Source organism: Xenopus tropicalis, chromosome 8 (genome assembly GCF_000004195.4).
Source record: "Xenopus tropicalis strain Nigerian chromosome 8, UCB_Xtro_10.0, whole genome shotgun sequence".
Taxonomy (NCBI): Eukaryota; Metazoa; Chordata; class Amphibia; order Anura; family Pipidae; genus Xenopus; species Xenopus tropicalis.
This window is the reverse complement of record NC_030684.2, coordinates 93,713,243-93,727,343: the sequence shown is the minus strand read 5'-3', so window position 1 is coordinate 93,727,343 and position 14,101 is coordinate 93,713,243. Positions and strand designations below refer to the sequence as shown.

The following is a 14,101-nucleotide window of genomic DNA, read 5'->3' as shown; positions in this document are numbered from 1 at the left end:
GCCAAATTTTTTACAAAGGATTTGGGATTCAGCCAAACCCAAAAATAGTGGATTCGGTGCATCCCTAGTGCATATGATTTAATTGTATATCACAATTCTTTTCACCAAATCCATTAGGGTTCTTCTGTTAAAACATCCACATAAATAAGTAACAATGAAGCTCAATGACTAAATAGTAATTTCTCATATGACTTGTCTAACCTCAGACAGCTAATGCTTCTTTGTGTTCAATATCACTACAACCAATCAATGTTTTATGATTATGACTTTACTGTTAACAATGCTGCTATAAGTTCCACCCCAAATACTCCTGTATGATTAATCTCCTGTATTACTTACACTGCCATCTATACAATACAGGTATGGGGCCTGTTATCCAGAATGAGGAGGACTGGGATTTTTTTTGGAAAAGAGGTCTTTCCAAAATTTGCATTTCCATAACTTAAGTCTACTTAAAAATCATTTAAACATTAAATAAGCCCAAAAAGATTGTTTTGCCTCCAATAAGAATTAATTATTGCTTGGCTGGGATCAAGTACAATGAGAAAAGGGAAATCATTTTTAAAATTAGAATTCTTTGCTTGTAGTATATGAAGTATATGGCATGTGGCCTTCCTATAATACAGAACTTTCTAGATAATGGTTTTCCAGCTAATGGATCCCATACATGTGCACCGTTAATTGCAGCTCATTACATTTTTGCCAAATATACTGTAAGTTACTGAAAAATTGGGCACTTAACAAGCTCAAATATAATAGTGACACGTATATGTTAGTATATTCCAAGGGAAACTGAATACTTGTGTAACCTCATCTAACTAAAATATAAATTCAGTTGCCCAAACCAGTTACTCTCAGATATTTTCCATCCACCAACAAATCAATCTAAAATAATAGGACATTATTAACCCTTTTCCAGATGTGCCCAATTTTAGATTTAATCAGTGATTTCCCATTTTGTTTCTTCTGCACAGAAATTGACATTGTTACCAGCACTGGGTCAACATCACCACAACCATCTAACCCTTCTCCCACTTTACAACTTTATTTTTTTCCACCCTGTTTACAAATGAACCTCAAGTGCTGTGCTACTGACACTAGGAAAAACAAACTACTTGGATCAGCAATTTTTCTACGAGCTTTAACTCATTTATAGTTTATTGGGAAATTAACCTGACCCTTTTTGTCTTTCCTGATTTTTAGCATTTTTACTTTCTGAGAGCCGTAGTAACACAGTGCAAATAAAACATACATACATATCTCCACTACAAGTAATGTATGGATTAAGGCAAGTCTTTTAAGAGTTAAAATAAAACATTTTCTTTGCAAATGCAAATCAACAGCATGAAATATGCAAGACCTTGATAGATTTTTACCCGTAATCAAAAACTGCAATACCCCCTTGTTCAGCAATAGTTCTGCAATGTGTTTATCTGTACTATTTTGCAGGTTTATTCAACACAGTTGAGTGAGCACTGAAAATTATCTGCATAAACAAACATGAAATCGAAAAATGAAGAGGTCTAGTAGTAAAATTATGAGGATGAATAGACTATAATATTAAATGCTTTTTACACAGAAGGATTGTACCAAATGTGACTGACCTTCAATATAAAATCCACTTACCAACAACATTTACATTTGTATTGCTACTGGTTACCACAGGAATGGTTTAGCCAAGCTTTTTTTTCTTCTTGTCGGTATAGTGACAGAAGTATATATTAAAATAAACCCATTCTTGACAAATAGCATTTGATGCTGACTTACATTTTGACTGTTTTTCTGCCAGAGAGTTGGAAGCAAGTTAAAACTATTACTTGTATAATACAAAAACACTTTTAAAGTAAATTTGTACTGTACTTTTATTTTATATCCTACAAAAATGCATAAAATGTATTTGTGCAAAAATGAGTGTCACAAAAAATGAGTAAAAAAGTCAAAATTAATTAATAAACAGTAGCTGAAATATACAATATAATGAAGGCACACTATTCACAAATATTAAACCTTTATTTTAATTGTTTTATGCAATATGCAGAATTGTCTTATGGTGTAATATGGACCATGCAAACAGATTTGAGCATTGCACTGCAGAAATTGATAAAACCTTGGAGAACTGATGAGTTTACAGTTTGCATTGACACTTATTTGTCAAATTCAAATTAATGACACTTACATGCAAGGCCCTTAACATTGTATATTTCAGCTCTGATCTCAAAATATAGTCCTTCATGCAGCCTATGCTCTGCTTCTGACCTTTGCTTCTTTTCTTCTCTCTTCTCCTCTCATAACATCATCCCTTTCCCAACAGCAAGATTTCTTTTGGGTTTCTGTAAGTCTCTGGAATTCACTGCTATCAGACTCTTCCCTTCCTTCCAAAGTTGTAAATGCTCACTAAAGACCCATTTGTTTAGGGAAGTATATTCACTATATCTTGAGTAATTAGACATTAATGTATCATAAACCACTAATTGTTTTCATATTCCTTATGTTTTAAATGTTCCCAAGCCATTCAGATTGCAAGATCTTTTGAGCAAGGCCCTCTAATCCTATTCTTACTCTGAAAAACCTTGTTTGTTAAAGATCCATGTTCATTAGAAATTAATGTAAAATGCTACATGATTTGCTGGCACTAAGTAAATAAATTATGATGATGATTATTTTATCCATGAACAAAACCACTACTGAGTGTTTTTATGGCTGATTTATACTTTCTAACTGTCCAAAACTATCATTAAGTAGAAAAATATTGCCATTTTTACATTCCATATTCCTTCTTCCTAAGAGAATTCTGTTTTTAAATCTGTCAAAAATTTCTAAATTGAGCCTCTATATAAGAAAAAAAAATGTACCTGCTACAGCTTGAACAAAGGCCCACGTGAACTGAAATGTTACTGTACAGGGCTTGGTGAAGTTGTTACGGTACACTAATGCGATGTGGACCACTGGACTGTTATACCTATCCATGCCAATAACATTGATTTCACACAAAATATAACTGTGCTACAACATTTTTGACCGAAACATCATTTTGAAAAAGGCATGGCATATAACATGCAGGGGTTTGTTCTTTGACCCGAACAAGCCTTTGCTACATCGATTAGGCTTCAGTATATATATTATAAGGACAGGAATAATAATTATTTCATACAGTGCATCATACAGTCCTTTGGGAGGAAACCAACTTAGCTTTAAAAATGTGTGTAATGCATAACTGCATCTATTTATAAGTTATATTGATCCAATAAAAAGCATGCAGTGAATACACTGTCTAGCTAATTGGCTTTTTTACTAGGCTGTTTAGTTCTACAGGAATGCCTAACTCCTTTTCTCTTTGTAGTCTGTGCCCTCATAAAACAGGTTTTGTGCTTTCTATTAAAGTCATGTAATATAAGAATCAATGTTTGTACCAAGTCAAACCACAGCCATCATCAGATATGTAATTTCTAACAAATGACCGATAAATGATGCATGCTAATTGGTTGCCATGGGTTACTAGACAGTGCAAACTTTGGGACTTTCATTTTTCATTAACCCACATTATTGCTCATAAATGTCTTACCACCTTATTTAATAAAAGGCATAAAGTTTGTCCAGGTGTCTAGCAGCCAATAAAATGTATGTTTTAAAATAGGTGACCAGAAACTGCTACCTGCTGATTGGTTTCTATATGTGTTAAGACCTGTAGAAAACTTTTATAACTAACCCCTTTTGGGTACTGACCCTCCTTTAGGGGAGACATATACAGCACATTGTTTTAAACTGCAGACTTGAGTTCTGGACTGCAGTGCAAATTTTGCCAGAGTAGACTGATATTTGTCAGAGATTTTGATCTTAGTAACCGCAAGTCACCTACTCTTCTAGGAGAGCTTAAAAAATCTCACAAGAAACATCAGATGCAGAGATGTCATACCTTCAATACCCAGAATCTGTCAATATGAAGTCCCAAAGGGCTGTAGAGTAGTGAAGAGACAAGAAGTCTCAATGGGGTTTACATCATTACACATTTGTCAGCCTGTGTTTTGAGGACGAATGCTCCAAGGCACCCAAACCAGCAACCACTACTTTCTTCACTGCATCTGATGTTTCTTGTGAGGGATGAGATCTTTTAATCTACATAAATAAAATCCATATATAGAAATGATTGTCAGTATTGTTCATTTTAAAAAGCCATGTTTTTTTTTGTCAACATTTCTTTCCATGTCCTCTGTATGTTTAACCTTTTCATTCAGAACAATGTAAGTTAGTGTGATACTATGACAAATGCAATATGTAGATAAATAAAAAGTAGAATTATAAATATGGGGCTGTGGCCAAAGGCTATAAATTTAACTAAATGTTTATACTAGAAAATTATATTTTTTTTCCATGACCTTATTTTCACCCAAATAACAGTAATATAGCTGGTCCAGGGATTTCCAACCTGTTGCCTCCCTGTCAAATGCTGAAATGCAACATCCAGTGTTCCCTATCTACTGAAGAGATGAATGGTTGTAAATCAAAGTAGCTGAAGTATCACAGGTTGGTCATACCTGGGTAGTCTGTCACTCCACAGCACAAGTCCGGGTGCTGAGTAGAACCGAACCCTGCGCTAATAGGGTTAAAATAAAGATCCAATGCTAAAATTTGTCACCATCTGTCACAGACTTTCTGATGACCCAGATTTCATTGAGTGGAAAAACTCATGCACATCCACTGCTCTTAGTAATTGTCTGAAAACATGCAGCATGCAGCTTCCAACACATTTGCTTTACTGTTTTCAGGTTGAGGTTAGCATGGAGTCTTATTTAATTTTTTTTTTTTTTTCATTTTATGTTCATTGATCTGTATTCAGGAAACACATTAATACTCCACAGTGGTCCAATCACCATGGCATGAAATCTGATCATCCCTAACATGATTCCTTTCATTTTGCTGCTAGCTGCCTTTACAGTAATCAGTGAAAGCTTGCAGCAGCTACATTTATATATATGTGGGTGACTGACTGGGTATGTGTGTGTGTGTATATCTATATATATATATATGTCACAGGAATTTTTAATACTGCACCCAGGCGTCCATTGTTTTTCTAAACGTGAGTGCCGGCTCCCAACAGACTATATATATATATATCCCGTGCAGATATTTTCTGCAAAGGTGAAGCTGCTATATATAGACAAAAGTGAACACTGAGGGGTCTGTTGGGGTGAAGACATACCCTATATTAAAATGCTCCACCTACTAATGTGTTAACCACACCCCCTATTTCCCTTTACCATTCTCTTGATATTGTCACTCTCTCCAAAAGTGTTTAAGATACTACAACTAAATTCACCTATTATTTGTTAGGTACAAAGTAATACCTGCTTTACAGCAATTCTGGTGCATTGTATCTGCTACGGTTACGTTTGGATTGTTAGGTATGTGGAAAAACATATATATTAGTATAAATAAAAAAATTTTACTATTATTACCAATATTATTTGTAAAAAAAAAAAAATATATATATATATATATATATATGACATGTAGTCCCATACTTATAACTGCATTCCTATGGTAGCCATCATTATTACCATGAAATATCCCATATATGTGTTATACATGGGAAAAACAGTCTCTAATAAAGTATCTGCATGCCTAAGCATCTTCCAAGCTCTCCACAAATGGAAGGTCTAGACTCTAATCCCTCCAGCAAGCCTCAACGTACAACTTCAGTAGTCAATAGCATATATCTAATGGACCCATATTTATTATGTAACTGCCAAGGGGATAGATATAAAGGTGGATCTTAAGCATTCATTTTTATAATATACATATATAATATACGTATATATATATATATTCCCGTTAGGACATTCTAAACATTTTTACATACAAAATCAAAATCATTTTGGGTATTTAAGTAGCTAACCTATTGTATTAATGGGAAATCCTTTGATTAAAACAGACCTACAGGCTCATACAGTGAAATTTATGACAGCTACTTAGACAGGGGAAACAGCATACATTTTACACAAAAATGACTTGCATTCGGGGCTTTTGCTGTGATTAGTTTAATGGCATCTACGGTTGATCTGCTGCTGTATGGATGCCTGCAAGCTGTTAGTCAGATTCCCATTCCAAGGCTAGCCATGAACATTTTAGTTTTCTCTCTAGCATACTAATTTGAACCAACTCTAGGGATGATGATCATATCCTATCATATACTTTTTGTAAGGTGTCTTAGCTGTAGATAAATAAGAATAAATGAGTATATAATGTGGTTTGTGGTAATACCTGTATGAATAAGCAACAGAAAATAGAATAAGTAAATATTTAGCATTCTGCTTAATATAGAATCCATAAAGAGAAGTTGAAACAGATCACCTAAGTTGTTAACCCCTCAAACAATATTATACCCCTATTAATGCAAACAGATTGAGGCCACTTCCTGAAAACACAGTTCTATCACATGCCTATACACAAACATGCAAACCGAAATATGGGTTATCACTTCAGTCCATTCCTGCTATGGGATACAAGGTCATATTCATTTGAGTTGGAAAAGAGAACTGCAAGGAATGTGTGTATGGATTGCTAGGAATGTCAAAGAACTCACCATAAACCCCCTGGCAAGAAATGCCTTCTAGGAGAACTGTCAGTAGCCACAACACACCGTAACCCAAATCCATCTTCACGTTAACATGGACATATCCAGCCCAGGGACTCAACAGGACCTTACAGAGGCCAGCGATGGACATAAGACCTTTCAGGTCACAGTTTAGATTCCACTACTCTTGAACACTGGTTCCACACGGTGGGACCAGCAGGAGAAGCAATAAAAAAAGCAGGGAGATAGGGAATAACAGTATTGCTTTATATGGCAAAAATAGGAAAGAACTGATGTTTTCTTCAGTGCAGGTTGGGGGAAAATCCCTGGAAATCCAGTGAAATGTAACTGATGCTTCAGTCTCCCTTAATCAAATGCAGGAGATTCCTGGTTTTGGGTTTAAAAAGTAACTAGAGATCATCCCTGGAGGGCAGTTAACGGAGTTGCCTGATCGCAGTCCAACAAAATCCCCTCGGATTTGCCATCCCCCTCTCCATTAGTTGCCATTGCAATGCAAAATCCCCAATCCAGCCTGGCAACGGCAGATAGACAAGGGGTGTCAAGCAGTGGAGATACCTTCTAATGGTGTCAGTGTGCGTGTGTGCCGGAGACTAGTGCAGGGGGATGACTCCCACTCATCGCCTCCAAGCTAAAGCCATGGAACCACACACACGGCCAGGAGTCCTGCGGAAGCCCCGATACCAATGAATGGAAATGAAAGGACCAATCCCAGCTGGAAGAATGCAAATGAAGCGCTAAACCCGGCAGGAAGGGGTCGAGATTGCAGCATATATTAATATTCTTGTCATTTGGAGGAAGGGATGCAGTGGCACACAATCCCAAGGCGAGACTGCGTGGGGCTCCTGTCTCTCCAGTGCTGGGAATCTCTTCTCGGATCCTACACCTTGTCTCACTGACTCTTCCCACAGGGCACAGGCGCAATTGCTCAGGGTGGCAAAGAAGAGAGAGAGGAGGGGGTTGTGGGATGGAGGAGGCAGCTAGGCTTTAGCGCCCAGGCTCCAAGTGTCTGTGCTTGTGTCAGTGTGTCAGTGTGTATGTGTGTGTATATGTGTGTGTGTATGTGTGAGTGTGTGTGTGTGCAGCCAAAGCAGGAAGGAAAGGACTGTGTGTGGTCACGTAGCTGCAGCCGAGCAGCTGCAACCAAGCCTGCGTGTCTCTCTCCCTTCCCTCTCTCTCTCTCTCTCTCTCATTCTGCCACCCCCATCTCCCTCCTTCTCCCTCCCTCTCTCTTTTCAACCCAAGCTCATCAGTATGGGTATCACAGAAAGAGAACTAGATCGATGGAGAGAGAGAGGGGACAAGGGGAGGGGGTGCCCTCTCAGATCCCTCACCGAGCCCCTTGAGCAACACTACTTCAACTCCTGCAATCCCCCAGCAGTAGAACCAATTAGTCGTTTAACCCTGTGTTCATCAGCCAGGTGGCAAGTGTATTGCTATGTGTGGATGTCTTCACATCATCGCTCTGACAGAGTTGCCCGCCACTGGTTGGAGGAGGGAACATGATATGTGTATATTAAATAGGGGTTCCCCCCTCCCCCGTCTCAGGTCTCCGCAACCTGTTATCCCATTGGGGGGGAATGGGTTAACATCTCCGCTGTCGGGAGTTGACAATTGTGTCAGCGGCGTTAGAGCGGCGTTTATTTCCCAGGTGGAATCAGCACCTTGGACAATGCCCGGCAGTTCCCGGCACAGAGCTAGGCGCTGCCCTTGCCAACAGAGCTCTCTTTCCTATCGTTCCTTTCCATGGAATCGCAGAAGCCATCATTGCAGTATATCTCGCGAGTCTGACATACCCCGACACTACTGGAATGAAGTGATCATGGCAGCGACAGCCTGCCCTTGCCAGCATAGAAAGGGTTACTGGAGCGGCTAGATCACTAACTGTGGATGATGCCAAAGTTGGCCCAGGAGCCAGGGAAGGAAAGGCAAAGCCTTAGTCGCAGCAAGACACCCCATTGCGACAAGTGTCACTGATTTATGCGCCGATATGACTGCATCTCACATCTATTTATGGCACATTCAGTGGGCTCGGATGGCAGAGCCAACTCTGTGCTGGAATACAGCAGGAGGATCGCAGTTTAGGCAGTCTTGGTTCAAGGCATCCTGATAAGCAAGTTAATCATTAAGCTATCCCTTCTGTTACTGGTCCAAATGTCCAGAAAAGAAACATCATTTACAAGTCCATATTCTAACCAATATGTTATGGAATTATCATTCTTATTTGTTAAGCTGCAAGGGCCTTTACCTCTGTGCTTTTGGCAGGAGTGCTGCAAACCAAAAGAATATGGGAGAACTGGATAACATCATTCAAAGCCTGTCTTTATACTGTATGATTTAAAAATATAAAGACTTTATTTGATTAGTCATGTCATTAAAAAAGTCAGGCTGTGAATGTCCATCTCTGCTGATGCTCACAATTAGGAATGTTATATACAAAAGTGTATTGAAAAAAGGACCTTTAAAGGAGAAGGAAAGGTAAAAACTAAGTAAGCTTTTTCAGAAAGGTCTATGTAAATACAGCCATAAGCACTCACAGAAACGCTGTGCTGAGTCCTCTGTCAAAAGAAACACAGGATTCCTTGTCTCCTTTTTTGTAAACATGTTCTTAGGGTATCTGACTTACTTCCTCAGAAAAAGCCTTCATTCTGGAGGCCAGAGTCTGTGCAGTTCTCTCCTCTATCCCCTCTCCTGCCCCCCCCCAACAACAACAATGCTAACAACCCCCCCCCCCCCTTATGAATGTGTGATCTGAGCTACCAAGGGCTAGAGCTGCAAGGAGGAAGCTATTTAAAATGGCAGCTGCTGTCTTAAGCAAATGGAGGGGGCTTCTAGGGCTCTTTACTCAGGTATGGTAATGCTTTCTGCAGAAACAGGTTGAAAAGCGCTGTATGTATCATCATATAAGTACTTAGTTTTTAAATCTGCATCATATAATGTCCAATCTCATATTTGCCATGCAAATACTGGTTGCATATATATGAAACAGAATTTTGTAACTAAGTTAGTTTCCCATGTACCCTGGTTAAAATGCTGAACAATGCCTTCTGAACCCCTCCTTCTATCATTTTTGCCTATTTATTTGTGACTCCAACTCCACAGGGGCTCCTGTTGTTACAAAATTATCCAGTGTAGCCCCACTTCAGCATGCTTTCAAATTGCCATTTCTGAGTTCTAAGGGTGGAAGACAGGAAAAAGGCAAACGTAAAGGTCTTGCTCAAGAGGCTTCAAGAAGAGATCAAGAAGATCTCTACTGTCACTAAAATTATCTAGTTTATTAGAGAAAGGAGTGTCTAACAGCACCACTAATGCATTATACATCTTATATACAATTTTCCTTTATGAGTCTGTACTTATGGAGAGGGTGATACAGTTATTTAAAATAAGACAATGTGATTTTTATTCGATAGCCTCTCTCTGTGGTATTTACTATGTTTGTTGATTTGTGGTTATTTTACGCCCCAAATATATAATCTTGATTTTATATGTATTGAAGATTATCAGCAATTCCCTTAGGTTTTTTAAAATGTGTCTCTGTCCCTCTGTAAAGATAATAGATCTTTTATAAGCAGAATATTAGGCATATTTTGCTGGTGCATAGTACCACATATTTCTTACATTGCCTATTCGTTTGCCTGCCCTGGCAGTATGCTGCCCCAGTGTTCAGCAGAACTACTTGCTCACCAGCCTCCTACTGCCAGCTTACCCAATAGCAGTTGAAAACAGCTATTGGGTAGGGTGTCATAAGCTTGAATATTTTTCTATAAACCCCCCCTTATGTTATAAAAAGCCCTAAGCTTGCCCAAGAGCAGTAACCCAAAGCAACTATGTTTGCTTTTAAACAGAAGACCAGTAAATGCCAACTGCTGATTGGTTGATATAAGTAACTGCTCCTGGGTATACTGTATCTTTAAAACTTGATTTAATTTGGGTGATTTCTGTACCTTGTCATAAAAGATATAAGGGGTTTAATTAGCCATGGAATATGGCAGAAATCTTGTCATACATAATAAATGAGTCTAAATTAACCTGTAAATATACCTGAAGTCTTGCTGCCACCATTCTATCTGTTGCATCTGTCACCTTTTAATTTAGAAGTAGTGATGAGTGAATCTGTCCTCGGCTATTTTTTTTTGTCGCCCGCGCTTTTTTTTATGCGACCACGCCCATTCTGACGCGACCACGTCCTTTTTTTGACGCGACTGTGCCCAATTTGACGCGCGACAAAAAAAAATCTGCACAACAAATTTTTCCAAGGCGAATTTTCACTGAAGTTTCGCCAATTGTGAAATGCGGAAATTCGATGCGAATCCATGCCTGGTGAAAAAAATTAACTCATCACTATTTGGAAGCCATAATCTGGATCTCCATAACTTAAGTCTGCTAAAAATCATTGAAATATTGAATAAACCCAATAGGCTTGTTTTGCCTCCAATAAGGATTAATTATATCTTAGTTTGGATCAAGTACAAGATACTGTTTTATAATTACAAAGAAAAAGGAAATCATTTTAAAAAATTAGAATTATTTGTTTATAATAGAGTTTATGGGAGATAGCCTTTCCGTAATTTGGAACTTTCTGGATAAGGGGTTTCCAGATAAGGGGTCCCATACCTGTACTCCTCAAGCATCAAATCGAGACACAGGCAATCCATTCTAGGTATTTCCTAGGATCCTCTCAGTCAATTGAATTTTACTGCAGCCTTTCTTTGCTTCTGCCCCTTAGATTGATGCCATTACTTCCCCACCCCCATCAGTTAAACTGAACAGAGCCTTGTCTGGTGAGCCTTGCCTCAGAAAACAGACAGAGCAACAAGGTAACAGCCCTCCCTGACACCTCTCCTGAAGGATTCAGCTGCCTACACTGATGAACATTATGTTTCACCACTGATCTGCTTAGGGCTGATAGCATTTGCTGAAGAAGGAACCATCCCATATTTTACTGAGAAACAGCCTAAAATGTCCATACTGTGTCCTCTAAAACACATGAAGGGTTTTGACTGTTGTTGCTGTCCAGGAAAACCAGGGGTGGTCAAAACAATAATATCAAATAAAAATCATCATGGCTGATGTACATGGAGGGGTGACAGTCAGATCTCACATTTTGACACATTGTTCTGCCCTCACGGCTCCATATTCATTACTCAGAGTGCTTTTTAGTTAACATTATGAGGAGTGGTGACAGGGGCATTTTAGCTGCTACTGATCACCAGTGGAAAAATGCCCTTTACTGTCAGTTAAAATTAGCTACAAATATTCTGAAAAATGTCTTATTTGCTACTACCTGCATCAGCCTGTACTGTGAAGGCCATACATAGACTTGCTATTAATGGTACAGTGACCTCCAGGAATGATATCTGCATATAATTATTACATTATACAGAGAGAGGCACTAATACATTAAACACAGTGAGAGGCAGTAGAAACATTTTCCCAATACAATAGAATAGGCATTCTAGAAACCCCTCTATTCTTCCAAAAAGTAGGGTACCTGAAGGCTGGAGTAGGTTTCAGCATGCTTAGTATGCATTGATTCAGAACAGGAAGGACATCACAAATTGAGAAGGTAAACAAGTATTTTAACACTCTGTGAATTTACTACACATGGGGCATCCAAGGTACATGTAAATCCTGCCGGTTGATGGTAAACTGTTATTATTCTATTCTTAAAGCGGCACAACTACCTTGAGCTGATTGTTAAATAAACTTACCAGAACATTATCCCTGACCTCATTAAGTTCTCTTGCCTATTAAATCTACCTACCATTTTATGGCTGATGGGTCAAATGGGCCTGTATTTCAAAGTACTCTCAAAGTTCTCTAGCCCAGTGCAAAGTATACATTTTGGATCAGCACCCTCTGCTAGTACACATGTAAGATAACAAATACTGGCTGGGCCTGATTTCTATTGTGGCACCCACAGGTCGGTGTCCTCCACGCCCCCCACCCCAAATAACAGACAAAATCGCCCATATGTGTAGTTCACAGTGCTATGGATGTAACTAAGCTGTAGGTGCTGCTGGTGCATGCTTCCCCTTAACTTGTGCCACCCTAAGCTGGGCCTTTGTGGCTTTGCCACAGATCCGGGCCTTAATACTAGCACAACATAGCAATTAAAAGTGACGCAAAACCCCTGTGTGTAACATTTTATGTACAAATCATTTTGCCACCACCAGGTTAAGGATCCTTGCAGTTGGGGTCCTTAGGAAATCTGGCAATGGGTCTGGGGGGAACAAGGGGTTGGGGGCTGGGTTGCAATGCGGAAGGGACATCATTGTGCTGTACGTGATGTCAGTACATTCTGTTGTGTAAGTAGCATGTGATGTCACGAGTATTGTGCATGTGACGTCACTTCTGTGACATAGGGGCCACCTTAGGCACCAAACCTAAATACAGCTCTGACCATCAGACTATTAACTGCTACCTGCTGACTGATTAATACATTACCCTTATAGTGTCCAAAATTAAAGTGCTATAATGTTTTTTTGTAAAGGTTATTTCATTACTGCAGCATCAAGGATAATTACCCTGTAACTAACAGAAATGTCTCTTTTATAAGCATTATTTTTCTCTCACTGTGCTTTCCAGCTTTGCTATATGTGCTGTATATGAAATGGTTTAACTCTCAATCTGCCCTGAGTTATCTTTAACTGAAGTGGAGCACGCTGAGACAATTAATGCACAACTTCTGTAAACTTGTTTCTAGAATTAGGTTCTTATCCACATGATGCCAGCACAGCTAGGAGGTGTTTGTTGCTACCAATAGGTGATAGAAGTTTGTTAGGCTTTAGGTATAACACCAAGTGTTCATTTTGTTGTTGTTTGTTCACGGCAGTGTTCTTCTGAAGAAAGAATCTACCTCTCAGGCATAAACTCTTAACAACTAAAATGAAAAGGGTTATATTACTTAAACCTAACTTAAACTACCTTCCGCTTTGATGAAGTATCAGAAAAAAAGAAAAAACCTTAACAACATTTTAGGGAAATGGCACTGTCTACCCTAATCAATACTTGGCCCTTTCCTTCTATGTGTAGTCAGCTGCATTATATTCTAAGATATATGGATTTGCTAGAAGCACCCCTTGTCTTTGAAACAATGGTGTCCTGTGGTGCACAATAGCAACACTAAGATATAACAGAATTAAAGAAAACATTTGACAGTACTACATGAACTGCAAACACTACCCACAAATTGTTGCATAACCTCTAAACCATATGAGTTGCCATAGATGGAAAATAATAAGGTATCCAGGTCAGAGCCTTGAGGAACCTAAACAGAAAGAGGTAAGAGAAAAGACCATTTTCCATGTTCCGAGGTATCCAAGATTGGAGGAATCAAGAGAGGATTTTTTTCAGAATGGACGCGACAAGTTCTTCTGCAACTGAACTAAAATAATTTACAACATATATTTTATAAATCAAACAGTGACTGAGAGACATATATAGTACAATATTAGGCAAAACAAAAACACTATATTTAGGCACTCAGGGCATACTCAATACTAGCTTGAC

General features: G+C 38.7%; 1 protein-coding gene across 2 annotated transcripts in view; it reads right to left on the bottom strand.

The window, feature by feature from the left end:
* Nucleotides 1–8,169, bottom strand: part of mdga2 (MAM domain containing glycosylphosphatidylinositol anchor 2) — a 380,573-nt gene extending 372,404 nt beyond the window's left edge. The window contains exon 1 of one of the 2 annotated variants that reach the window (XM_031891457.1): nucleotides 6,581–8,169. In XM_031891457.1, the coding sequence (XP_031747317.1) occupies nucleotides 6,581–6,722 (142 nt within the window). In that variant the 5' untranslated portion in view covers nucleotides 6,723–8,169. The remainder of the gene's footprint in view (nucleotides 1–6,580) is intronic. The other variant, XM_031891458.1, reaches the window with a different exon arrangement.
* Between the last annotated feature and the right edge of the window lie 5,932 nt (nucleotides 8,170–14,101).